This window comes from Ambystoma mexicanum, chromosome 1q, assembly GCF_040938575.1.
Source record: "Ambystoma mexicanum isolate Mex_15411 chromosome 1q, UKY_AmexF1_1, whole genome shotgun sequence".
Taxonomy (NCBI): domain Eukaryota; kingdom Metazoa; phylum Chordata; class Amphibia; order Caudata; family Ambystomatidae; genus Ambystoma; species Ambystoma mexicanum.
Window position 1 is genome coordinate 848,505,537 of NC_090922.1, and position 26,855 is coordinate 848,532,391.

The following is a 26,855-nucleotide window of genomic DNA, read 5'->3' on the forward strand; positions in this document are numbered from 1 at the left end:
ACTAAAGAACAAAAATGTGGTTTGGCTGGGCACACATTGAATCTTCAGCAGTAGAACCCTATCCTAATATACCAACAGAACCCACCCATGTGCCTGACCTTTGGGCTGCTTACTGGAGCCTAGGCAGCCCACCTAAGTTCTAACCCGTCAACAATGCATACAAGCATCTTTAATTCAAACTTTTTGAACTTCCTGCACACGGACTGCAGTCACCGAGGGCGTTCTGACCACAAAGCGCATTGAGGCCATACAAATGGGGAAAGGGCGCTATATAAATGACAAATACAATACAATGAAGATATATTGCAAGCAATGCTGCAACAGCTATAAGATGAAACACGATGAACATCAGAAAAAATATAATAAAAATAATTATATTGCAAAATAGGAGAATTTAGAAAAAAGGTGATTATTCTGTTACCACCTCTTTTTTGGTGTCAGTGGAATAACTGCCATGTTTAATGCACTGTTCAACTCCACGTTTCATCTTAAAGCAAAGGATTTTCTTCCAGCATCATGCTGGAGGCAAACCTGCCATGTTAAGGTCCAAATCGGATGAATTACTACAGTGGAATTACCACTTAATTCCCATGGAGTCCTGGGGATAAATACCATCCTTTTAAATCCCCTAGAAAATCCATGGGACTAAGTGGCATTAATGGTAAACATGTTTGGTGGTAATTCAGCAGATTTACCACTGAATTACTGCCACAATGAGTCCCTTTGATTTTCTCTTCGTTGTTTCACATATTTTCAATACTATTAAGATATTAATAAGATGACTGCAAATTGTTTGATTATGTTGTCAAAAGAAGCTTCTTTTCTATGCTTGCTTTAACAATGAGTTACATGCCCTTATGTATTTATTGATTTTTAAAACATGTCTAGTAATACATTTGGGATACATTATTTTAAATGAACACACTTTTGTTTTTTATATGACACAGGAAATCTTCTGTTGCATATGCTTTTATTTTGGAAAAAAATGTTTGGAACACTTGCAAATTTCCCTTAGGATGCATAAAGAGACCCTATGCTGCCTATGGATTTATATATGTCATTATATTCATTTGACTCCCTTCTCCCAGATAACCAGCATATGTACCTCAAAAAACAGAAATTTACCACAATATGTGAACATCAAAAGCTAACCAAAAGGCTCCACCTACCCAGAATAGCAATGTTATTGCATTCATAATCATTATTTGCCTTTCTGTTTCAATTCCTTAGTTTACCTGGTAAATGTCTATTTGTGCACAGTATGTAACGCCCACGCTTTTTCCCCCAATATTGCCCGAATGCCGTGCTCCTGCAAACACATCTTATCCCATTAGCAGTTTTTCATTCTCAGTCCAGAACTGCAGCAGTCACTCATTCTCTATATTTCTCTTTGTCTTTCCCTCAGAGTACCTGATCCTCAGTTTCACTATGATCTCCCTGAGCCTGTTTCTCCTCCTCAGACTATTTCTAGGGGTAGAGAATTCTCTTACAAACATGTGAAATTATGTGCCATAGAAGAGATTTGTCATTCTCAGGTAGTGTATGCTCACACGAGCTGGGGGTTTGGGGTGGAGGGGGGTGCACAGTGATTCAAAGTCATATACATTAACTTGATGCATATAGGTTGATGAGAAATAAAGTCATATTTGGGCCACTGTATGTTCCGATTATATACTGTAACCAAAAAAGTGATGGGTGGAATGTTTTGAATTAATCTGACCCACTGGCATTGCACTGGGCAACCTTCCACATCACTGTTTATCAGCCCATCTGCGCCAATGCAAAAGGGGTCCAGCCATATCCAAATCAGTCAGGTACTGCCACCAATAGGAGCAGCCCTGGCCAAACTTCTATCCCAGATCCTCTCTGCACGGAAACACAAGCAACCCCATACATGTTTTGGCCTTGTTGCCCCCCCCCAGTGAGGTGCAGCTTGGTATCCTATGGCGTAGCATACCTTCTCTCACATAGGGATACAAACTGAAACCAAAAAAGTGATAGGTGGTAGGTTTTTAATTAATCTGAACCACTGGCATTGCTTTGCTTTAGCCACCCCAAGTGGGACGGGTTTGCCCAGAGGTGGGTACCGTGCCTGCTGGGCCTACAGACCTAAGCTTCTTCACACTGATGAGGCCCAACAAGGCTGAAACATGTTTGGGGATGCTTGTGGTCTCCTGCAGAAGGGATGTGAACGAGCAGGTTGTGCTGGACAGCCCCTTTTGTAATGGTTTAGGAGGCAAAGAACAGTGGTCTGGAAGGTTGCACAGAGCAATGTCAGACACTACGATTAATTCAAAACCTACCAGCGATCACCACTTTTGTTTTGCTTTAGTCACCCCAAGTGGGAAGGGTATGCCCAGACATGGGTCCCGTGCCAGCTGGGCCTAGAGACCCAAGCTGCTGATTAGGCCCAACAAGGCTGAAACGTGTTTGGGGATGCGTGTGGTCTAGTGCAGAAGGGATGTGACCTACCATTTCGGTCTAGACGGCCCCTTTTGGGGTGGGTCCAAGCCTGATTTGCACATGGTTTTTGCCCTTTTGTAAAATGGCTTGGCAGGCGAAGAACGGTTGTCTGGAGGGTTCCCCAAAGCAATGCCTAAGGTTATAATTCATTCAAAACCTTCCAGCCATCACATTTCTGTTTTGCTCCGATGATATATTATTGTAACATACCCTCGAGTTTATGTGGTGTGTTTAATATCATCTTGTGTAATGATGTTCAACCAGCCTCATTGAATGCTGATGCATTTCATGATAATTATGTATTTTATGGTGACGTGAATACATTGGAATGTGATTTTGCATTTTACATGTAAAAAGTTGAGAGGATGCCATGGTAGTCTTTACATATGTCGCTCAGCATAACTTACTTGTACAGTTCACGGGTTTAAAGTATCTTACCGAATAAGTGAAACATTATTAGTAATAATAAGAATAATAATCTTCACCCACACTGAGTTATACCCGCAGCATAATAAATACTCACGGAGACATTTTGGAGCTGGAGTCCAACCATCCTCAGTACATGTAATTTGTCCACCTTCAGATTCTGTTTTAAAACCATCATAGCAGTAATAGTTAATTTGTTTTCCTTTTTGTGTTGGAAAATAGAGTTTCGGGAAATTGTAATAGGCCCAGCGACTTATTCTGCCATTTGTTATTTCTGTGAAGCCACAAAGTTCACCTAAAAAAATAAAAAAATAAAAAAAACAGAAATCTGTTAAATACAGTTCACCCATAATACATATGTCTGCAGTAATATCATTGAATTGCTATAAGAAACTATAGAATACAATATAATTTCAAGCAATGATATCAGCTAAAACATGTACTAATTGCATTTTCATTGAAGGAATTCAGATTTTCCATAACAGAATCTTAATGAAATATGCACAATATATTATTTATATTATTGTGGATGTTATTTACCCACAGTTAGGCGCCTGTATATAGCATTGCAACAGTTAGCTAAGCAAAGATTTTGCATGCACATGTTTGCATCATACAATTTTCAGAAGCTGAATCAGTTACAAAAAAAAATATTGACAGGCCGATTCATGGAATTAATGGGCGCTGAAAATTTCAGCGCAAGTGTGCGAAAGCGTGCAAATCGCAGCACAGGTGCGTAAATCGCAGCGAAACCCGCGCACATCGATTCATGGAAGTCCGTGTGCGTGTAAATCCATGGATGTGCGATAAAATCCTGCGTGGCGCACGCTGGCGCACACGTCTTCAAACAGCGTGCGCTACGCACACAGCGAAAGCGCACATAGCGCAGCACACACAACAAAAGTAGGCGTAACATGGGGCGTAACACGTGGAATGGGGAACAACGTGTGAAAATGTGGGCGTCACGGGGGAAGTACAGGAGGCAAATGCACGGAACGCCCACACGCGCGCCTACAACACGTATTCATGGAATCGAACGGGGGCTAACGCGTGCACCAAAAAAGACACGCTAATCCGGAAAAACATACACCAGCAGAAAGCAGGCGTACATAGACCCGCGCAGCATAAAAGTGCGCGCAAATAACAAACAAGCTCAGACGCTAAGATGAATATACCGTTCCTCGCAGCAGTGGTTGTGGCATACCGCGGGAGGAGGAGGAGGATAGTCAGGGCCAGAATTTTTACACCCAGAACCAGCCTTTTTGGGATGCCTGATGACCACGTGTATGGCAGGTACAGGCTTCCACCTCACATAATACTCGACCTGGTGAGTGAGTGGGAGGATGACCTCACATCACCCACCCTGTGCTTCCAAGCACTGAGCCCCTTGGAAAAGGTGCTCAATGTACTGCACTTCTTGGCCACTGGTTCATTTCAGTGGACAAGTGCCATAGTGGGGGGGGTGTCACAGGCCACGCAGTCACACTGCCTGCACCAGGTGTTGGCCATCATGACTGCATGGCCATCAGTCCGCAGGCACATATACCTGCCCAGAACACCTGCAGAAAGGCAGGCTGTCATCCAGGATTTTTACGTGGTAGCACACTTCCCCAAAGTGCTAGGTGCCATTGACTGCACCCATGTGGCTCTACGTCCTCCCAGGGCAACTGAGCACATCTACAGAAACCGGAAGCACTGGCATTCCATTAACGTGCAGGTAGTATGTGATGCCAAGGGAATCATCACCTCAGTATATGCCAACTATCCAGAATCCACCCATGACAGTTTCATTTACAGAATGTCAACCCTAAACTGGGACCTAGAAGCTAGGCGGCATGGCGATGCATGGCTGCTTGGTGAGTATAAATGCCCCTGCACATGCATGCATGTCAGACACTGGGTAATGTCACAACCCCACTAATGATACCCATCATCACCTCCCCAGGGGACAGTGCCTACCCTCTGAGCACCCACATGATGACGCCAATTCGGAACCCCACCACACCACCCGAGGTAAGATACAACACAGCCCATATTGCAACCCGGGGAATAGTGGAGCGCACATTCGGACCGCTCAAGTCACGCTTTCCCTCCCTTGACCGCTCTGGTGGGCAGCTGCTATACGCGCCCCCAGTAGTGTGCAGGATCATAGTGGCAGCATGTGTCCTGCACAACGTTGCAACACGCCGGGGCCTTCCGGTGGACATTGTGGTGCCCCCACATCCCCAACCACAAGCACGGCCGCTGCGCATGCGAGGGGAAAGGGCACGCGGTGGGGCAGCCCGTACGCAGCTCGTGGCTAATTACTTCACCTAAAATCACACCCCTCTGGAGTGCACACAGCCCTGGCACATACCAGCTGACAATCAATGATGATGACATAAGGGACAGTCAACTGTCACAACCATACCAGCCTGAGATTGGTCACCTGGAAGTGTTACATTGTGTGCATTCCTATCTACCGAAAGACAACCAATGCTGTGTCACAAAAAGACACACATTTATGCTGCATGAATGACTACCCCCTTGAAAAATACAACATGAAAATAGCGCCATGTCACCCAACCCCTCCCCATCTCCGCCACCCAACACACCATGGTATGTCCTGCAATGTGAAAGCAAACAAAGGAATGCACAACACATGACACAAGTGTCACAAAGTGCACTGTCCCAAATGGAAACAGGCCACAGACAATATGCTCCCAGTAATCAATAACAAACAGCACACATGACCAAATACTTACCAGCAACACAATACAGCAAAACAGCATGAAACATCGCCAGAATATGACAGTAATGTAAGTCATACAACCTCAATAAGCCAGCACAGCGACCCCTTCCAACTCCAGAGTGTTGCTGTCAGGCAAATGTGTAAGTGTACTGCATACAACATGAACTGCATCTGCAAAGGAGACGGCCTTGTGAAGACATGAAGAAGGTACCTGCGGATAAGGGGGAAGACATGGATGCACAAGCACATATCAATACACCATGCAGTGTTCAATACAAAAACAAACCCCACTAGGGATGTCCACACAGTTATGACTACAGACTGCCCTCAGAGCTCATGGGAGCCCAATGTCACTGTGTAAGTCACTGTCACTTGGTCACACCCTTTGCAAGCCCATGGAAACGGGAAGCAGGAGGGGTGTGTGTGTCAGGAACCCAAGCATCTAACCCAAACACAGGACAAGCCTGCATGTGCCCAGCCGGAATACACAGTGGATGCCCACGGGAGCCACACAAGGCAACACACTGTAAAAAAAAAAAGAAAAATCAAAAATGGCCATGTGGGGGCCGGGGCGGCACCCAGGAGGTCCGAGGACAGGGTGCACAGCAACACCCACCTGTGTGGATGTTGCAAAAAAAAAAAACACCTCCATGGGCTCATGGCCTGCACGGCTACGCTACTGTGGTAGAAGTGCTGCTGTTGCTCTAATCACCCTCTGTTGATGCAACAGGAGGTGGTGGTGCTATGGGAGGCAGCCCACGCAAAGCCCTGGTATGGTCCTCCATGGCAGCAAGCATGCGGGTGTGGAAGGTCTCGTTCTGGAGGATGATAGTACGGAGATCCCCATGCAGCACCTGACGGGTTGCCTGCATTTCTGCACGCATGGCCTCCCGTGATGCCCAGATCGCCTCCCGAGTTGCCTGCAGCTCAGCTGAGAGTGAACGTGTGAGCCGCTCCAGCTGCTGTTCTGTCTTCAAATTTGTGGAAGCCTCAAGTTCAACAAGAGTCTCCCTGAGGTTATGGAGTTCTACCCTCAGGGCTTCCCTGTGGCCCTGTGACTCTATAGAAATGGCTTCCCGCAGAGTCTCCAATGCCGCCCGTCGGTCCCTGTTGGATGCCAACATGTCTTCCCTGTGTGATCGGCAAATGGAGTCTGTTGCCTGCTGTTGTTGCTCCATCCGCCTTTCAGGGGGGATAATGGAAGTGGCCACCCTCTCCATTGCCTAAGCCATCATTTCAACTGATGCTGCCTGTTGAGTTGCCATACCGTACATGGAGTTTTCCCATACAGTATTGCCTGGTGGCGTACGGCCACCGCGTCGGCGGGCACCATACCTGTTCGGGGCAAGGCTATCTGCACCTTGCTGTGCTGGCACTGCCTGAGGCTGCAGGACTGCATTCCCCCTCTGATCAGCTGGCCCGGGAACAGGATCAGATGTTGTGGAGTCTGACCCTGCTTCCGTAACCGCCAAAGGCGGATTTACCAACACTGACATCCCCATGGAGGGTTCTACCCCTGGTGATGGTGGGTTGGACAGAACAGAATTCCTGCCAGAAGCACTCACCTGCGAGGGCACATAAGTCTCATCATCCGATTCAGCACCTGATTAGAGGTCTGGGGAGGTGCACCCAGAGACACCCCTGGAAAGTATGGTCTGCATTACGAAAGGGTTTTCACCCACCACTACACCACGTCCCCCACTGGTGCCCGGTCGTGCCTGAGATTCCTCCTGGGTCTGCACCATATCCTCAACCTCAACAGCATCAAGTGCGTCATCACCTGCAAAAACATGAAACACAAAAAATGGAAACAGGCATTAGCACCATAGCACACACATAGGCCTGACAAGCCAGAGATCCAGTACATGATTTACACATGTCCCACATGAATATAACCCTGGCATGCATGCACTGTCACTGAGTTGGAAGGGAGGCAAAAAGCAGACACTGATGACACCAAGATGGAAAAGCAACACATTTGCTGCATGCTGGGTAGCAATGGCATCAGACATTAGCCTGTGAGTGGCATGTCCAATACACATACATGACACATGCCAGCACACAGATGGCATGTAGCATAGCCATGGTACATTTGACAGTACAGCCATATGTCAGTGAATGAGTACTGTCAGCCATCTATGTCAGATGGGCACGATGAGATGAACAAAGCTACATAGTGTGACAAAATACGCATGTGACACTCACTGCAACACATCCAGTGTACAAGAATACAGTGAATGCATGTCATGATGCCTACCTCCAAGGAGCCAGGTCCAATCCAGCAACCCCAGAGGCAGGCATCATTCCCCCCAGGGAAGTGCCAGCGGGCCCAAGCTAGGGCCCTTTGGACACAGTCCTGGCGCCTTAGGCGCCAGGCTCATGTTGGACCCCTGTCCTGGCGCCTTAGGCGCCAGGCTCATAAAGCTAGACATGTGTTCAAGTGTTTTAATGTGCACTTACCTGGGGCAGACCATGCTGCTACATCCAGGCCCTCTTGAGGCCTGAATGGAACTACTTTACCTGTGGGACTACTTTCCACCTGGGTGTGGTCGGGGAAGGATACATACCTGATCGGTGGAAGGATACATACCTGGAACTTCTTCCAAAGCTATTTAAACCACGCCCGATCAGCAACTCACGCTTCGCGTTGTTCTGCTCCTCGCAACTGGACGCTCACCGTGTCAGCTCCTGCATCTGGACTTCAGCCACGCCTGTCAGCATCCTGGGTCGCCTGCAAAGGGAGATAAGAGAGAATTGGAGATAAAGAAGACCTTACCTGCTAAAGCTGCATCACGGAGACATCACACCGACGATCCTGAAAGGGAAGACATCATTTTAAAAGCATTTCGCTTCGATCGCTGCAGCGCTGCATTTCACTCACCTTTCCTGTGCGCCACCATCTTCATCAGCGATCATCCGGATCCGCACCCACTTCCCAGAGCCTAGAGAGAAAAAGACAAGAAAACAAGGTGAGAGAAGGAAGGGAATAGGAAAGGCTCAGTTTCCTTCTAAGACTTACCTGTTGGGTCATTCCCATTTCATTTCGGGTCCTGCCGCTTCCTGGCATTCCGGACCCCGGCCCCTATGGGGAAAAAAGACAGACATTGAATGAGCGAATGCAAAGACATTACCTGAACGCTCATCCAGAACTTACCTGTCATTTACTGGAACTGCACGTTTCACCTCTCGTCGGCGCCATATCTCCGGCATTCCGAACCCCGGCCCATAAGGGGAAAAAGACATAAGCATTAGCGCTTGCTGCAATAAGACAATGAACATTATTAGTAAGCTTGAACTTTTGAACTTGCAACAGAACTCTTACAGCGCCTCACCTGAATAGTCAAGCTTATTTTGAACTCCCATCAAACCTCAATCCAGTGAAGTAACTGGGTTTCAACGCGCCCCTGCATCAGAAGCAGGATGGAGAACTCATCCTTCCAGACCCTAAGGTGAGACTTCACGGGGAATCGTGGAAGGGTATCGTGGAGGGTTGGAAGGGAGTGGGAGGCTTGAGCATTATTCCGTCAGTAGGTAATACTCCCTTTTCACGCACAGGGGAATATTCCTGCGAGCCAGAAAAGCCAGAGTAGAGGGGCCCTTCCTGTCCATCTTCAGAGTCCTGCGCTTCACCATTGAAGAAGCATCAGCACTCGAAGCCAGACCTGCGCCTCCTTTGGAATCAGGTGAGCGTGACAGAACGCGAAGCCTACCCACAATTTCCCACCCGGGCGCTATGGAGACTTCCGAGACAGATCAGCTGGCCCAGCTTTTGGAGGAATTACGGGCAGAAGTGCACTCAGCCCGCCAGGAGACTAACGCTCTCAAAAGAGAACTGATCCTATCAAAGGAAAGAACAGATGACCTGGCCAAAAGGTTATTGCAGGCCCAGGCAGGGCACACTCTTTTACCTAATTCCGGAGGTACTTCCACATCAATGGGTTTGAATAATCCGGTACAAATCAATCTACCTGGACACATGCCTTTGGCCCCACCTGAACGTTTTGCGGGGATCCCAAGAAATATGCCGTCTTTATCAACCAATGTCGTATACACTTTCTATGCAGACCCGGGGCCTTCCCTAACGACCAGACCAAGGTAGCCTTTATACTATCTTACCTCAGTGGCAGTGCTGCCGATTGGTCTGTTCCATTGGTAAATCAGGATGATCCCATTCTCCAGGATTTTCAGGGCTTCCAGGCCAGCATGGAAAGATTGTTTGCTCGACACTCTCAAGGACAGGCCCTTGATAACAAACTGCTATCCTTACGACAAGGTAATTAGGATCTCCTGTCCTACGTTGCCACCTTTAATAGACTGGTTGTGGAAACTGGATGGCCAGAAAACAAAAGGATCACATTGTTTCATCGAGGCCTGCGCGGAGAGCTTAAGGATGTTCTAGCTCAGATTGTAAATCTACCCCAGGTCTGCGCAGACTACATAGACTTGGTGGTTCAACTTGATCACAGACTTCAAAATAGAAAAGCAGATCGGTTCAAGTACGAAACCCGAGTACCGATCAAAACCCACGCTAACTCCAAGAGTACCGACGTATCCGAACCTATGGAAATCGGCGGTGTTAAAGGACCATTAACGCAGAAGGAACGAGAGAGAAGGCGGCAAATGCAACTTTGTCTGTATTGCGGGACCTCCGGTCACTTTCTTCGAAATTGTCCAGTCAAACCACCTAAGAAGGTGGTTGGAGCCACTGATAACGATTTATTGACACCTGATTCGGGAAACGACCTAGCCCGACAAGCGTAGGGGTCCGCTTGCCGAGCTTGAAAACAAACTCTTTGACCTCGCATTTTGTCATGCCAATGGTGCTTGTGGACCCAAAACAGCCTCAGCAGTTGCATGCTATAAAAGCGTACATCGACAGCGGAGCTATTGGAAATTACATAGACCGTGAATTGGCTTCCAGGATTAAGCTCCCTCTCCGCCCGAAAGTAACCCAAGATGTCATTACTACAGTAGATGGAACTGAAATAGCCTCAGGGCCTGTAACACATTCCATTCCACTGTTGAAGTGACACTGGTGGGTCAGGATGGACATCGGGAAGCAATCGTGTTTAATGTGATCAAGGCCCCACAATTTTAAGTAATTCTTGGAATTCCTTGGTTAGAAACACATAATCCCAGAATTGACTGGCGAGCAAAGAAGATACGTTTTCCTGATTGTGAATCAACTTGTTATCCAAGAAATCCAGCTATGGGTCTAGCCTCAGCAACTTCCACCCCTGTACAGCTACCGTCAGAATACCAAGAATTCCAAGACGTTTTTCAGAAGGAACAGGCTAACACGTTAACTCCCCATCGGTCTTATGATTGCCAAATCGATCTGGTACCCAATGCTCAACTACCTTGTAGTAGGATTTATGCTCTTAGAACCTGAGAACCTGCATTTGCGTCAGTATTTAGATCAGTACCTAGCCAATGGTTTTATTCGCCCGTCTAAGTCTCCTGTCTCCTCAGCTCTGTTCTTCGTACCGAAAAAAGAGGATGACCTTAGAACATGTATAGACTATCGCGCCCTAAATCAAATAACGATTAAGAATCGTTATCCTCTGCCCCTGATCCCTGAGCTTATCGACCAGGTGAAAGACGCTTGTGTGTACACCAAGTTAGATCTCCGAGGAGCTTATCACCTGGTGCGTATAAAAGAAGGCGACGAATGGAAGACTGCATTTCGCACCAAATTTGGGCTCTTCGACTATCAGGTGATGCCCTTCGGGTTGTGCAATGCACCTGCCGCCTTTCAGTACTTTATGAATGATGTTCTTCGGGAACTTATCGATGTCTGTGTCATTGTTTATATTGACGACATCCTGGTGTACTCTTCTTCAGAATCCGATCACAGAAAACATGTTAGGGCAGTTCTTGAGAAATTGCGCCAGCACAGACTATTTGCAAAGCTCGAAAAATGCGTTTTTCATACCACAGAAGTTGAGTTTCTCGGATTCATCCTGACACCTCAAGGAATCCGAATGGACTCGCGAAAGGTGGATGCCATCCTCAAATGGCCATCTCCTAGCTCGGTGAAGGGATTTCAGAGCATGCTCGGCTTCGCCAATTTTTATCGAAGATTCATCCCGGAATTTTCCCGAACAGTCCAACCCATCACAGCTCTCCTAAAGAAAAACAAACGCTTTGAATGGACTCTTGGGGCCGAACAAGCCTTTCAGGACCTGAAAACCAAATTCACCTCTGCACCTGTATTGAAGCACCCACACCCAGATCTCCCTTACATTGTGGAAACCGACGCATCCAGTTCGGCCATGGGAGCTGTCCTGTCGCAAAGAGACCCAGAAACTAACCAACTACACCCTGTGGCCTTTTGGTCCAGGAAATTTTCTCCTCCTGAAATCAACTACGCAATTACCGACAAAGAGTTACTGGCTATTAAATCTGCTTTCAAGGCTTGGCGTCACTACCTTCTCGGGGCAAGACACACCATCACCGTAATTACGGATCACAGAAATTTACAGTATTTAAAGACGGCTAAAGCTCAATCTTCACGACAACTCCGATGGGCTCTATTCTTTGCGGAATTTGATTTTGTAATTACCTATCGCCCTGGCTGCAAGAATGGTAAAGCGGACGCCTTATCCCGGATTGGCATGGAAGAACCCAATTCGAGTTTAGAACCTGTGCCAATCATACCTGAACAAAGAATCTTAGGCCTAACTTCATTGCAATCTATTGAGGACATCCAAACGCAAGTTAAACAACTTCTAGACTCTTCAGCCTTACTGGAATGGAGTCAAAAGGGTCCTCATTACACCGTTAACGATGACTTACCCTACTTCCAGGAGCAGTTGTTTCTGCCAAGTAAAGAATTGCAAGAACTTGTTATTGCCCATCATCATGAATCATTAATGGAAGGACACCCTGCTATCGCTAAAACGGAGGAAAAAATCAAACGCCTTCTTGGAGAAAAGACATAAAGTATTTTGTTTTGTCTTGCGGAATTTGCGCCCAAAACAAGGGTCAAAAGAAAAGGCCAGCCGGCCTACTTCAACCCTTGGATATTCCACCGGCACCATGGCACACCTTGTCAATGGACTTTATAACTGATCTGCCTCCTTGTGCTGGTTACAACACTATCCTAGTAATTGTGGATCTATTCTCCAAAATGGCCCACTTTATCCCTTTAAAAGGTTTGCCTTCAGCTTCCACCTTGGCCAAGGAATTTCTGGAGAATATAGTTCGCATACATGGTTTCTCTTCCATATTAGTCTCGGATCGTGGAAGTCAATTTATCTCCCATTTTTGGAAGAAGTGTTGCCAACTAGCACAAATAGATGTGCGGTTATCCACCAGCCACCACCCCCAGACCGACGGACAAACCGAGAGAACCAATCAGACTCTCGAGCAATATCTTCGGTGCATGTTACACCAATCCGAGTTAAATTGGAAAAACATCCTTTGGATCGCAGAATATGCATACAACAATTCAGTGCATTCTGGAACCGGACAAACTCCTTTTTATACTTTGTATGGTCACCATCCTCGGACCTCTGACCTAGATCCACCTCTGACCCTGGAAATGCCCGCAGTAAATCATCTGCATTCCACAATAACCCGAGCCTTCAAAGAAGCTGCAACTCATTTACAGCAAGCCAAGAAAAAGTATAAAGAAAACGCTGATTTGCACCGAAGTAAAACTCCTCCTTACCAAGTAGGAGACCAGGTATGGCTAGCAACGAAACATTTACCCCTCAAGGGCCCACAAACCTTCAATCCCAGATTCATAGGACCTTATCCCATCAAGGCTATAATCAATCCTGTGGCCTTTAAACTGGATTTACCGTCCAACATGCGTATTCATCCAGTTTTTCATGCATTACTTTTGAAGCCAGTACAACCAGGGACCCGACTGTCCAAGCCTCCAGACCCAGTTCAAATTTAAGGGGAATTGGAATTCGAAGTTAAAGACATTTTAGACTCCAAGGTGTTAAGGTCGAAACTCTTCTATCTTGTTGACTGGAAGGGATATGGACCTCAGGAGAGATCGTGGGAGCCTAGTAACCATGTTCACGCACCTCGATTAATACAAAGGTTCCACCGGAGATTTCCGAACAAGCCAAAACCCCTGGAGGGAACAACCTTGGGAGGGGCCTTGAGGGGGGGTACTGTCATGATGCCTACCTCCAAGGAGCCAGGTCCAACCCAGCAACCCCAGAGGCAGGCATCATTCCCCCCAGGGAAGTGCCAGCGGGCCCAAGCTGGGGCCCTTTGGACACAGTCCTGGCGCCTTAGGCGCCAGGCTCATGTTGGACCCCTGTCCTGGCGCCTTAGGCGCCAGGCTCATAAAGCTAGACATGTGTTCAAGTGTTTTAATGTGCACTTACCTGGAGCAGACCATGCTGCTACATCCAGGCCCTCTTGAGGCCTGAATGGAACTACTTTACCTGTGGGACTACTTTCCACCTGGGTGTGGTCGGGGAAGGATACATACCTGATCGGTGGAAGGATACATACCTGGAACTTCTTCCAAAGCTATTTAAACCACGCCCGATCAGCAACTCACGCTTCGCGTTGTTCTGCTCCTCGCAGCTGGATGCTCACCATGTCAGCTCCTGCATCTGGACTTCAGCCGCGCCTGTCAGCATCCTGGGTCGCCTGCAAAGGGAGATAAGAGAGAATTGGAGATAAAGAAGACCTTACCTGCTAAAGCTGCATCACGGAGACATCACACCGACGATCCTGAAAGGGAAGACATCATTTTAAAAGCATTTCGCTTCGATCGCTGCAGCGCTGCATTTCACTCACCTTTCCTGGGCGCCACCATCTTCAGCAGCGATCATCCGGATCCGCACCCACTTCCCAGAGCCTAGAGAGAAAAAGACAAGAAAACAAGGTGAGAGAAGGAAGGGAATAGGAAAGGCTCAGTTTCCTTCTAAGACTTACCTGTTGGGTCATTCCCATTTCATTTCGGGTCCTGCCGCTTCCTGGCATTCCGGACCCCGGCCACTATGGGGAAAAAAGACAAAGACATTGAATGAGCGAATGCAAAGACATTACCTGAACGCTCATCCAGAACTTACCTGTCATTTACTGGAACTGCACGTTTCACTTCGGGTCGGCGCCACATCTCCGGCATTCCGAACCCCGGCCCCTAAGGGGAAAAAGACATAAGCATTAGCGCTTGCTGCAATAAGACAATGAACATTATTAGTAAGCTTGAACTTTTGAACTTGCAACAGAACTCTTACAGCGCCTCACCTGAATAGTCAAGCTTATTTTGAACTCCCATCAAACCTCAATCCAGTGAAGTAACTGGGTTTCAACGCGCCCCTGCATCAGAAGCAGGATGGAGAACTCATCCTTCCAGACCCTAAGGTGAGACTTCACGGGGAATCGTGGAAGGGTATCGTGGAGGGTTGGAAGGGAGTGGGAGGCTTGAGCATTATTCCGTCAGTAGGTAATACTCTCTTTTCACGCACAGGGGAATATTCCTGCGAGCCAGAAAAGCCAGAGTAGAGGGGTCCTTCCTGTCCATCTTCAGAGTCCTGCGCTTCACCATTGAAGAAGCATCAGCACTCGAAGCCAGACCTGCGCCTCCGTGGGAATCAGGTGAGCGTGACATTGCAGGCAGATGTACACATCAATGGTTGGTCACTTAAACATCACAGGAAACAACTATCAAGTCCCACATACAAACATGCACCAAAAATCAATGTGAGCAGGCCAATACTCAATCAGCCTGAATGGTCTAATCATTCACATAACAAGGTAACAAATGTGGGCCACTGTGGGGTGTAATCAATGACAGAAGCATGTCACATATGTGACAATAGGGCTGAAAAATGCGTTTCAAAAGTGGGAGAATTGAAACAATCAGCCTGAATGAACACTGGAAAATTCTGAACAATGTTCTTGCAAGATGACAGTTCAAGGGCAACTGCAGTAATGTGGCGCTAAATGGCTACTGTGGGCAGAAGGGATACTGTCATACCCAAATCCAAGGCCAGTGAATGTTTTGGAGGAAGCACATGGGTGACCCATACCACTCAGGTGCACACACCCTCACCTGGCACTCAATCAGAACCCGTCACCCACACAACATACACATGGATTACACACACATGCATGGGCACTCACCGGACAATGCGTCGTAATCTGGTAGGTCTCCCACACCTTGGATCTGTTCCTCTGTGACGAAGGTTCCAGCAATAGACTCATGTTCAGTGAGTTGGTTGTCCTCTTGTGGAGACCCACCGCCAGTCACCAGAGTAGAAGCATGATTTGAGGCCAGCTTCTTCTTTGCTCTGCGTTTCAGGTCATTCCAGCGCTTGTAGCAATCATCAGCTGAGTGCCTCACAAATCCAAGGGCACTAATGATGTCCGCGATGGTCTGCCAGTGTGCCTTACGTTGACCAGGTGTGGTCTTGCACCCTGCAGTCACCACCATTTCGCAGCTATGTGCTGACACATAGGCCACTAGTGCATCAAGTTCGGCGTCATTAAAGCTAGGCTTCCTTGACGTGCCGGAGTGTGTAGCCGTGTCTGGGGTCTCAAAGGTGGTGCGGATCCTGAGTGGCTTATGCTGCTCTGGTCAGTAGGGGCAGAAGCGCCGGTGGACTGGGTACTAGGAGTGTGCGAATGCACAATGACCATAGGTCTTGGTGCAGACATTGGCTGCAGGCTGATGTTGGCAGGGGCAACGTCGGTTTAATGGACCGGGACCGGCACTGCCCCGGCTGGGAGACTCAGAGCTGGGGTGGATTGCGCTGCAGCTGCCCCTGCAGCCTCACCACCCTGCCTACTTGGGGCAGCCGATTACATAGCTGCCCCAGATCCACGTGGCCTGGTGACACCAACTTGCACCACCACACGTGGCGTAGACTTGCTGACCTGGAAGTCAGCCTGGGAGTCATCCTGTGCCGGTTCAGGTGCCACAATGGGCTGGTCCAACAAGGGCTGAGCTGGGATGGTGTCAGCTACATTTCCCACAACCATGGGGGGGGCATGGGCATCCCCGATTGCTCCTCCACACATGGAGGTCTAGGGGCACCCTGCAAGTCATGGCCATGTCCCCTACCTCGCCACCACGCCCACCTTTTGGAGGTCAGCCACCTTTGCCTCCCTTACCACTTGGTCGCCTTCCAACCATGGCACTGGTGTTGTTGTGCGTATGGGAGTAGCAGTAAACAATTGTCCTGGGCAATTGGGGGTGAAAGGGGTAGGGTACTAGATGGAATTCATACCCTAATACTCTAGCAAGGCTGTCTGTGACCCCTGGGGGAAGATGACGGGTCAAGCAACACAGGCACCCCGAAAACAAAAAATAACGTGCACGCAACCCCTCATAGACCACGTGTGTGGAAAAATGAACCCGCACTACGCTGTGGCACCCAGAAACACAAAAATAAGCATACGCATGTTACACGCAGCCTACAATGACCTCTGAAGGGGTACGCGACACAAGGGGCAAGCACAGTTGGTAAATACATGCGCAACTCACCGTCTGCCTGGAAAAAAACGTGAAAAAGACATGCGTGTGCACGTTGGCAACACCCCCGCCAAAAGAAGAATTGTACGCTGTCTGCGGAGACAGGACAAAAGAAGAAGTGAACGCTGTTTGAGGAAACAGGCCCAACAAAAAAAATGAACGCTGTCAGAGGTAACAGGGAGTACGAACTTGAAACGCTGTGAAGTAATCACGTGTGAACTGACAAGAAGTACAGAATTCACCCACTCGCTCTCCACGAAAAGCATATACAAGGAAATGGGGTCCTACACGTACCTTTTAAACCGGCCAACACATACAACGTCACTTACACGTGTACGCGCTAAGGCCCTTTCCTCCAATTACACGAGCTGACACTCGGACGTGCAGTTTTTGGACGTGTATGATGAACATGCACCCGTGTTAAGGGAAACGCCTGAGTGCGTCACGTCACAGATGCGTAGGCCCTTTCCTCGAATTACACGCATTCACATGCGACATGCTATTTTTTCACACGCCCTGAACCACTATGCCCACGTCACGAGGGAAACGCCTGCGCGCGTAACGTCACAGGGATGCCCTTTCCTCGAATTACACGCTGACGTGCAATTTTTTCATGTGCCAAATCACTCCGTATCAAGCTGGCCACGCGACAACACACGGAAGACCACGCTCCTGCCCAGAAGGCCGAATTACTGCCCCCAAGCGCCCTGAGCACGCTCCTACCTGCCATCTGCTGCTGCCTGCCTGCCTGCTGCCCACGTGCTCTGCTATTTGCTGGCTGCACATCAGCCAGGGGTGAAGTTGCTGTGACCACCCCTGCTGGAACTGAAGACTCCCGACTGAGATACCATCGGTCCACAGCCCAGCCCCAGGACCCAGTTGCCCACCCACACCTGCCTCTGGGGTTGCCATGTCGGGCACACCACCATCTGGCACCACTGGCAACCCCCAGCCAGAGAGGCAGAGGGCCACCAGCTTCAGTGCCAGGGAAGTTGGTGTCCTGGTGGAGCAAGTCCTGGGGCAGTCGGATGCCCTCTTTGGAAGTTCTCGCACCGACTATGAAGGACGGACCAGGATCTGGATGGACATCGTGACTGCCATCAACGAGGAGGGGGGTGGCAGTCCGCGACATCAAACATGTCAAGAACCGCTGGGAGGACTTCAGGTCCAGGACCCTCGACAAGGCCCCGCACCTCTTGAAGGCAGCGGATGCCAAGGGGCACCGGGGCCACCTGTCCGACCACCAAATGAGGGTCCTGGAACGCATAAGCCGAGCGCTCCACGTCCAGGTCCTTGAGAGGCAGACCCGTCTGGAGTCGAGCGGTAAGTGTACATGCATACTGGTTGGACGTCATGCGTGTCGTGGTGTGCCAGTAGTGTGCAGGTTGCACATGTGTTTCTGTAGGGTCATGTATGGATGTGTATGTACAGGGGCGTAAGGCTGATACATGCGAGTCCTCTCATGTGAGAGACACATAGATGGTGTATGTGTGGATAAGCATGCAGGCCAAATGCAGATGTGGGAGCACACATGTTTGATTTACTGTGTATGTACGTTGGCATGGTTGTGGTGTCACACATGGATGTTGGTTCCAGCTGCATGTATCTGCACTGTGTACATGTGCATGTGTGTGTATTTGACAAGTGTGCAACTGTGACTGTGATGCAACATGGAATCATGTGACACTGATATGTAGAAGGCTGAATGCCAGATGTGACATGGATGGCGATCTCATCACTCTGACAGTTGGTGGACGTGCACACATGCATGTAAGTGTGTTGGTGTGTGTGCATGTGTTGTGTACTCCCCGTGTTTCATGTGATGTCAGGCTCACCTTCAGATGCTGATGCTGTTGTATGTGTATGGATGGTGCTGCCTGGTGCAATATTGCTGTGGAATTGCTCATGTGTGTGAGTAGAAATGACATGTGTGTTAGGGAGTGTGATGCCATGTCTGAAGTTTGACACTGCCACTCATGTACAACTGTCATGTGTGTTTCAGTCCATTGTACAGTGCCCTGATGCCTGTGTTCTATCTCTCCCTGTCTGCAGCGTCAACTGATGAAGAGGGCGGAGAGGGTGCTGTGGAGCAAAGTGGCAGGGATCGCACCACCAGCGGAGACACAAGGCCCGGCTCCCCTCCCAGATTGTCATCTCTTCGGGGAGTGAGGAGTCTGGTGCCGCATCCCAGGCCGCAGCGGCTGAGGGTAGGTCCAAGAGGCGGAGATTGGAGATGGACTCCTCGGCAGCAGAAGGGGCAGCTGAGACCCCACGGGGTCCGACAGAGGAAGATGGCATGGAGTCATCCAGGTTGGTGGGGGGTTTGGAGGAGGAGGAGGAGGAGGCCGTGGAAGGGACACACACGGGGTCTGGAGGTGTCTGGAGGTGGGGATTCCACTGGTGCCAGTGGTGCAGTGCAGGGGCAGGGACAGGAGGCAGCACAGGCCGCCGTGGTGTTGGAATTGAAATGATATTATGCCTCCTATTGCAGTATTTGAATGTGTATTGGCCTACGCCAAGTTGTCTAAAATATCATGTAAATAGACTACGCGGCAAGGTCTTGACCTTAACAAAAAGTTATGTAAGTCGCCATCTTGGATTTAGCCGCCATTTTAGGTTCTCTTATAAAGTGGAAGTCACCCTGAACATCAAAATCGAGGCACACACGAATAATTAATATGCCTGCAGGCCACTTGTCGGGGTCGCGAACTGAGACCTTGCCCTATCACTGACCTATGTGTAAATGAACAACTGTATCAGCGGAACTGATCAAAATGCATACATTATAGGATTGACCTGGCAAGGAACCCTAGGCCTGGTCCCAAGAATGGTTAACCCGCGAGGGGGGTTGGCCAAGGGCTGGATAAAGGATATAAAAGCCCAATTATTCCAATGTACGGTCTCTCTACTAATGCATCGAACCTTCGTTGAAGTTCGTTACGTTACTCTGAGAGCCGAATAGCTATCCGTTTGTCAATTGACTTTGGTAACTGTTGTAGCTTTTTAATAAAGCACTTGTATGTCCTTTGTAACCTGTGTTGGTGTGTTTCTTTTGGGCTTCCCAGCCTCATATCAATTTTTATGTTTTCACAGTTGGCGCCCGAACAGGAACCCTCAAGATTGATGCCGGATCATTGAAGGTTGAGGCAGACTATCGAACCGGGATCGGACGGTGTGATTCTGCGGGCCCGACTGAACGAGACGTGATACCTCAGCAGCGCTGCACGATCCGATCCTTGGACGATAGTCGTGTGGTCTGACACGGCATCTTGACGAGGGTCCATTTTTGAGGCGGGCAGATTTGTCGAAACCACCAGACACAAGGTAAAATTCGTTAGGTAAGTTCTTTGATAAACTGTACGGTCCTCCTTAGGTTTGGTCAGGTGCAGTCGTGACCCGGCTCTTAATTTAACCCTGACAATTTGAATTTGGCGTATTGTATCTGCAGACACAATTATTGACCAGGTAACATCAATTTTTTCTGAAATGCCTGGGAAATTGTCTAGCTGCTTTAGGGCTCTGTTCCGCAGCGATCGACAATCTTTGGAATTTAGCCGCCCGGCACCACAGGAGGGGTCGCCGGCATGTACTATGTACTGTAAGTATGGCATTGATAGTATAGTATTTAATGATATTTGGCACAGACAGACCAGACATGCCTCCGAATTTCAGTGGCCAATCAATGGCAGTTTTTAGATCTCCCGTATTGAATACCTAGAATCGGTCTTGCTAAAAAAGAAGGCTAGACCTGCAGCCCTTGATGTTTTACAGAATTGGAAAAAAGAAGCGTTACAGCAGCTTAAAAGTAGGGATAAACATGCACGCCGTCATAAAACAAATGCCGAAAAAGCGTTGTTATATGATAAAGAAAAACATTCAGAATCAGTTAAAAATATGGATAGGGCCTTTTCACTTGGAATCCAGAAAATTTACCCCTCTAAAGATTTTCATGTTTCCGAAGAATTTATTGAAAAATTGTTAAACGAACGCAGGCCTGGTGCCTCTGCGCTGCCTCCGTATGATCCTTTCTTGGGCGCTCTGCCCATTCCTGCTGTTGTTCCTGCTGTTATTCCCGTTCCCCCTGTACAACCTATTGTTCCTATTCCTCTAGTTGTTGTTCCTCCACCTATCGCACCACCCCTTCCTCCTGCGCCGATAGTTGCACCTTTATTAAATTTACCTGCACCTCCGCTCCCGAGTGGTCCTGTATTGACTGAAGTTGATCAAGGTGCAGGATCAAAGATAGTCACTCGTAATACTGTTTCTGCAGATAAGAAACAGGAATTGTTTGCATGGGCTAAGCACTGTATGGAGAAAGGTGATCAAATTAATGTTTTTTCCACATTATCTAATTTGAACAGTTTTCCCGAGAAAAATGTTTTTATCGAAGGCTTGGGGACTCATTTATGTGTGATGTGGGGTAGATTACAGAATTCGGATCTTCCACAAGGGGTGAGAGATCTAAATGCTTTGGCACTTTCGAGGGACACAGAGCAGAAAGTACATGGTCATGTTGAAAGATTGTTTGAGTATAGGAGGGACTTTGAGAAAGCATGAGATGAGGATGATGAAGACGACAGTATGTATGTACAGAAACGGTTCCTTCCGTATCGTAGATCGGCACCTGAGGAAGTACGAATTTGTACCAAAGATGCGATTCGATGGATCTCGGATTCATCGGTTCCGCCAGATGAAGTTTATGACACGTATAGTCAGTATACAGTAGAAATGCAAAGAAAGGTAATTCAGGTAATGGTACAGTACCTGCAAGAAGAATGTGTAAGAAAGAAGGTTAGTTGCCCCATAGAATTGTTGGGGATTTGTAAAAGGGCTTTTTCGCCCGACACTTCTTTGGCTGCCTTAGCGCTCGACCTGGCTCTGTTGCTTAGTAAGCAGCCGGAGGTACCTATATCTCAGTTGCCTATGAGAGAGGTTCCTCCGACCTTTGTCCCAAAGGTTGAGATTCCCGCCAACGCTGGGACTGGTGCACCCGCTGTGGATATCCCTGCACATTATGTATCACAATTCGTTCACGTCCCGTTTTCACGACAGGAAGTGAACACTATTAGACAATCAGTTCCCGATATCAGGAAAAACCCGACGGGGTTTTACAAAGAGATAGAGTCCGTCTTACAGTCCTCTGTGTTCACCTTAAGTGATATTGACTTGCTATTCCCTGTACTCCTACCCGTAGATGTATGGAAGCAGGTTCGGACAATAGACGATGTGCCAGGGTTGGGAGATACGTGGGCTAATATGATTAGGATTGATGGGGAAAGACCAGCAGGTGAGAAACCACCACAGGTAATACTTACTTTGCCTGATAGAATTGTCGCAAAATTAAAAACTATAATTCCAGAGAAAAGAATTATTTGGGACAAGCTTACGGCCTGTGTTCAAGGGAAAACTGAAGGCGCCACCAAATTCTTTAATAGATTCGAGCAGGTATTTTCCGACTTCAGTGGGCAGGATTTGGGTACAGAGTCTGGGAAAAGGTTGTTTGTGGACACATTTGTGCGTGGATTGTTGCTCGACATCCAGTCACAGATTATGTCCTCTGCGAGCGCTTGGTAGGCAAAATCTCAATCTGAGGTTTTGCACATGGCTCAGTATTATGAGAACCGTGTTAATAATGAGAAGGAGAAAATAGAAAAGAGGAAAGGAGACTTGAGACTTTGTTGTATTATTACAACAAATTGTTAGAAACCCAAGAGGAGGCACGACACAGACCAGAGGTCAGTATGTCCCAAAAGGAAATGCTCCTTTGGGTTCTGTGAATCTTAATCAATGTGCTTATTGCCGCCAGGAAGGTCATTGGCAAGCACAGTGCCCCGTCCTTCGACAAAGGTCAAACAGTGCGTTTGGGAGTATGGGTAGACGACCCAGGGGCCGCTCTGGAGCAGGGGGCCCTGATAGAGGTCAGTTTTTGCAAGATCCTCAGCAACCTTTTTCACGGGAAAATCAGACCTCGAGTGTGGACTCGAGGAACATATTTGATCACCCTTCTGCTGTCTACCTTTCTGAAGAGCTTCCTTCTGACGATACTCTATTTCATTAGGACTGCCCGAAGCAGGGTTTGGAACCTTCACCTATTCCCATTAATCAGAAAGGCCCCTACGTTGAATTATTAGTAGGGAATAGGAAACACCAGTTTTTGATAGACACTGGAGCACAGAAGTGCTCCATTGATCATTCTCGGGTTCCAAACATTCCACTGTCAGGGCAAACCAATGTTTCCCTAGGGTTTTCTGGTATACCAATTGTTTGTCCGGTTTCTTCACCGGTGTCTGTTTCTTTGGGTCCCTTTACGGACCATTGCCCTTTTCTTCTGACTTCAAACTGTGGAGAGAATTTGCTGGGGTTGAATTTGTTAAAGAAATTGAATGCAGTAATTCATTGTTCCTCTGATGGAGTACGGCTGACGGTTTCACAACAGCAACTTCCTAATTCTCAGTTTCTGATTCGACCTTTTCCTCCCGAGTTTAGCATTGTCCCGGAATGTTTATGGGCGGTTGACGACAATGATGTCGGGGTACTGCAGATTGAGCCCGTTAAGATAGTTTTGAAATATGGAGTTAAACTACCACGCATTCCGCAGTATAAAATATCAGTTGAGGGCGAGCGTGCTTTGAAATGCATTGTCTCTGATTTTGTGCATCGTGGGGTGATCGAGGAGATTACAGGTAGTTTGTGTAACAGTCCGATCTTGCCTGTATATAGGAAAGGCGACAATGCAATCCCATACCGGTTCATAATTGATCTTCGTGCTATGAACAGAGCTGTCGCCCCACAATTTCCAATCGTGCCTGATGTGACGACGATATTGACAATGATCCCTGCTACGGCTACGCACTTCAGCGTTGTGGATTTAAAAAATGCTTTCTTTAGCATCCCTATACATAAGGAAAGTAGATATTTGTTTGCGTTCACCTTGGGGGGACGCTCATTTACATTTACTAGGGCACCTCAAGGGTATACTGAAAGTCCAAGCATTTATAGTAGAGCTTTGAAAGAACAGCTCGACACCCTTGAAATTCCACCTACTTGTACACTGCTTCAATATGTCGATGATTTGCTTTTGGCTGCAGATTCTGAAAGTGCTTGTAAAGAAGGCACTATACTGTTGCTTGTTCATCTGGCCAAAAATGGTCATAAAGCTTCGCTCAAAAAATGTCAATGTTGTTGTCAGGAGGTCGCCTATTTAGGGTACCTCCTGTCAAAGGAGGGAAGAAGATTGACACCTGAAAGAATAAAACACATTTCTGGCATGTCTGTTCCAAATACACAGAAGGAAGTCAGAGCCTTAATAGGTATGGCTTCTTACTGTAGGTTGTGGATCCCGACCTTTTCGCTAGTGATAAAACCGATGTTGGCTTTGACTAAGAAGGGCATTTCTCTGCCACTGCCATGGAAATTGGAACATCAACGATCATTTGAGCTTCTCAAAACCGCGTTATGCTCTGCACCGGTTCTGGGTACTCCAAATTATGACAAGGCCTTTGTGTTGTTTGTGCATGAATGTGATGGATGTGCTTTGGCTGTGTTAACACAGGAACACGGAGGGAAGAATAGGCCGTGCGGCTACTACTCCTCCGCCCTTGATCCTGTCGCATGCGCTTTGCCAAGATGTTTGCGAGCTGTCGCTGCTGCTGCCGCGTCTGTAAAACAGAGTGAGGGAATGGTCCTTGGCCATGATTTGATTTTGATGGTACCTCACTCTGTAGATATCCTATTGAACAAAACCCAAACGCAACACCTCACCTCTGCACGGTTAACAAGGTATGAATTAATTCTGTTTGCCCCGCACATTCAAATTAAGAGGTGTTGTGTTCTTAATCCGGCTGAACTCTTACCTTTCCTGCAAAACACTGTTTGCGGTGGCGAAGAATTACACAACTGCCTGTATACCACTGAGCAAGAAACGAAGGGCAGGATAGATCTTATAGATACTCCTTTGGACAATGCAGAAGGGGAGCTGTTTTGTGATGGCTCCTGATTCAAACTCTCAGATGGTACATCTACAGCTGCTTACGCAGTTACTACATTGAGTAAAGTTGTTGAAACTAAGAGAATTTCGCATAACTCCGCGCAGGCCGCAGAGATTATAGCATTGACCCGAGCTTGTGAACTCTCCGAAGGGCGTATAGTAAATATATACACTAATAGCCAGTACGCCTTTGGGGTGGCTCACAACTTTGGGAGGCTCTAGTCGGAAAGAGGGTTCCTGACCTCACATGGGACCAAGATTCAGCATGGCCCCTTGATAGTGCAATTGCTCTCCGCACTCTCACTCCCTAGGCAGTTAGCGATCATGAAGTGTGCAGCCCATCGTAAGGTCATAGATGATGTGGGAAAAGGGAACGCTTTTGCGGACCTGAAAGCCAGGCAAATGGCCACAGACCTTAGCACGGACATGTATGCTTTGAGGGAAATGAAAGATGCTTATATAATGGATGAAGGTATTGGGTCTGTGCGAGATATTCAAACTGATGCCACAGTAGAAGAATCTAAAAGGTGGGCTGAAGGAATGGGGAAAGTAGATGATGATGGGTGTTGGGTGGATACATCTGAAGGAAAATGGTTGCTCCCTGATTCATATGTACTGGCAATGGTTACGATGGCACACGGTCCTACACATGTGTGTGCTCAGCAGATCACGAAAATGTTAGAACAAGTTTGGGTGAATAACAAGATTCGAGAGACGGCAAAAAGACATGTTCGAAATTGCATGATCTGCTTACAGCACAATGTGGGTAAGGGGACAGTAACTCCAAGGGGAAGCTTTGGGCCCCCTTCTGTTCCCTTCGAGGTCATTTACTTTGATTTTATTGAGATGGAACGATGTAACAATCTTAAATATGTTCTTGTAATTATTTGTGCCTTCAGTAAATGGGTCGAGGCTTTCCCCGTTAAAGATGCTACTGCCATGACCACTGCAAAGATTATGGTAAAAGAATTCTTTCCTCGATTTGGGCTCCCAAGGGTAATTTGGTCGGACAATGGTCCTCATTTTGTTGCAGCAGTAATTTTGCAGATATGCACAGCTTTACATATTGAGAAACGATTTCACTCAGCTAGACATCCTCAGAGTGCTGGGTTGGTGGAAAGACACAATGGTCTCTTAAAGAATAAGCTTGCAAAAACATGTGCCGATACCAAACTGAAATGGCCAGATGCCTTACCTATTGTATTATTGGCTATGCGTACCACACCTCAAACTAAGACTGGGCTTTCTCCATTTGAGGTAGTGATGGGGAGACCTGCTAACATTTGGGGTCTCCCAAAACCTAAAGCCCTGAGAGAGGTGGAAAATGTATTGCTTGTAGACTACTGTAACCAGTTAACTAAAAACCTGTATTTCATTTATCACCAGGTGTATTTGGCTTTACCTGTACGGTTCACGGGCCCAGGACATGATATACAGCCTGGAAGTTGGGTCCTAGTGAAGGCCTACGAAAGGTCTTCCTGTCTCGCTCCTCGTTGGAAGGGACCCTACCAGGTGCTGTTGGTCACCCAGACAGCAGTGCGGGTGGCTGGGAAGAAACACTGGATCCACGCAACGCATGTCAAGAAACTTCCTCACCCGACGCCACACGTTACAGAAGAAGCAGAACCCCTCGCTGATGCTACAGTCTCTGATGTTGGAGTAGCAAACAGCGCTGTGAGTGCGTCGGTGAATCTCTCTGAGCCCGTGGAGCTTGGGGAACAGTCCATTTCGTCTCCGCACTCTCTTGAAAAATCACTTCCGGAAAACACTGTTTCAAGTTCTGCGACTTCCGT

At 47.8% G+C, this 26,855-nt stretch overlaps 1 protein-coding gene across 3 annotated transcripts in view; it reads right to left on the reverse strand.

Moving 5' to 3' along the window:
* The window catches only part of LOC138537920 (coagulation factor XIII B chain-like), a 656,126-nt gene that overhangs the window by 466,812 nt on the left and 162,459 nt on the right, over positions 1-26,855 (reverse strand). For 2 of the 3 annotated variants that reach the window (XM_069641489.1, XM_069641490.1), the window contains exon 2: positions 2,987-3,184. The exons of the other annotated variant lie outside the window; for it this stretch is intronic. In XM_069641489.1, coding sequence (XP_069497590.1) covers positions 2,987-3,184 — 198 coding nt within the window. The remainder of the gene's footprint in view (positions 1-2,986; positions 3,185-26,855) is intronic. 3 annotated transcript variants of the gene reach the window in all.